The sequence below is a fragment of the Nannospalax galili genome, unplaced genomic scaffold, assembly GCF_000622305.1.
Source record: "Nannospalax galili isolate Female #2095 unplaced genomic scaffold, S.galili_v1.0 scaffold243, whole genome shotgun sequence".
NCBI classification, from domain to species: domain Eukaryota; kingdom Metazoa; phylum Chordata; class Mammalia; order Rodentia; family Spalacidae; genus Nannospalax; species Nannospalax galili.
Window position 1 is genome coordinate 7,042,293 of NW_008353490.1, and position 1,435 is coordinate 7,043,727.

Sequence of the window (1,435 nt, forward strand, 5' to 3'; positions counted from 1 at the left end):
ACTAGGCTGGCCTCGAACTCACAGAGATCCGCCTGCCTCTGCCTCCCAAGTGCTGGGATCAAGGGCGTGCACCACCATGCCCGGTGAGAGAAACAGTTTAAAGGATAAAAGATCTTGTCTCACAAATTCAGAGGCTTCAGTCTGTAGTCAGCTGGTGCCATTACTGAGGCAGCACATCATGGCAGTGGAAATGTGTGACATAGGCTGCTCACCTCGGGGCCAGGAGGCAAAGAAAAAGGGGAGAGAAGGGTCATAAAGGGACAAGTGATGCTCTTCAAAGGCATGCTTCCTCCACTGAGGCCCACTTCCTATGGTCTACCTCCTCTCCCAAATGCCTTCATGTTAGGAATTCATCAAGAGAGTTGATAGATTGATGAAATCAGAGACTACGTGATCTAGTCATTTCTTCAAAGCCTCATTTCTGAGTACTGCTGCAGTGGGAACCAGGTCTTCAGCACATGACTTTTGTGGTGGACCAGGCTGGCCTCCATCTCACAGAACTGCCTGCTTCTGCCTCTTGAGGGCTGGGATTAAAAGATGTGTGGCACGACGCCCGGCTGATGGATTGAGAGTCAGCAGATTTTTTTTTTTTTTTTCCTTTTTGGTGTTTTGAGATAGGGTTTCACTGTGATTCCCAGGAAGGCCTTGAACTCATAGCAGTTCTCCTGCCTCAGCCTCCTCAGGGCTGGAGTTAGAGCTGTATGGCACCATGCTGCCATTTGTAGTTTAAGAAATTCTTGTGTGTACTTCCCGTCCCTTCTTCTTTCATTTCCTGTGACCTCTGACAGTACTCACGGCAACACCGTTCTCTTCAGAATGACAAAGTATTTGATTTTTAACAGTATTACCAATTGAACAATAAGAATGTTACTTGTAATGAATGACAGCTTTTGTGGTTGTATCTGCACTATTGGTAGTGTCTAACTGTGAATGGTCACTGCTTTTCCTGAAGATATGAACTGGCCCAGCAGCTTCAGCAGCATCAGCAGGCCACCTCCATGGATGACAGCACTGTGGACCAGCAGAGCGTGCAAGTATCAGCTCCCATGCCTGTGGAGATTGAGAGTGCAGAGCTGCAGCAGACCTCAGAGACAGTTGCGGCAGACCCTGAAGCCATACTGGAACTGGGGCCACAGCATGTGGTGGGCACAGAAGATTCAGCGCTTGGGCAGCAGTTGGCAGATCAGCCTTTGGAAGCCGATGAAGGTAATATTTCAGGAGGTTTAGCTTTTCTGATAATCTTAGCAAAGTCTAACAATCTTCACACTCAGTATAGTCTCTGTTGGGATGATTGTGTCTCTGTGTATATCTGTGTGTGTGTGTGTGTGTGTGTGTGTGTGTGTGTGTGTGTGTGTGTGTTTGCGCACACATGTGTACATGTTGCTGGGGATAATGCCTAGGGCCTTGTGTTAGCTAAATCAGCACTCTACCATAT

At 47.8% G+C, this 1,435-nt stretch overlaps 1 protein-coding gene across 1 annotated transcript in view; it reads left to right on the forward strand.

Annotated features, from left to right (window-relative positions):
- Znf236 (zinc finger protein 236) overlaps positions 1–1,435 on the forward strand; it is a 123,773-nt gene that overhangs the window by 81,013 nt on the left and 41,325 nt on the right. The window contains exon 16 of the mRNA XM_017802605.2: positions 953–1,313. Within this exon, the coding sequence (XP_017658094.1) occupies positions 953–1,313 (361 nt within the window). The remainder of the gene's footprint in view (positions 1–952; positions 1,314–1,435) is intronic.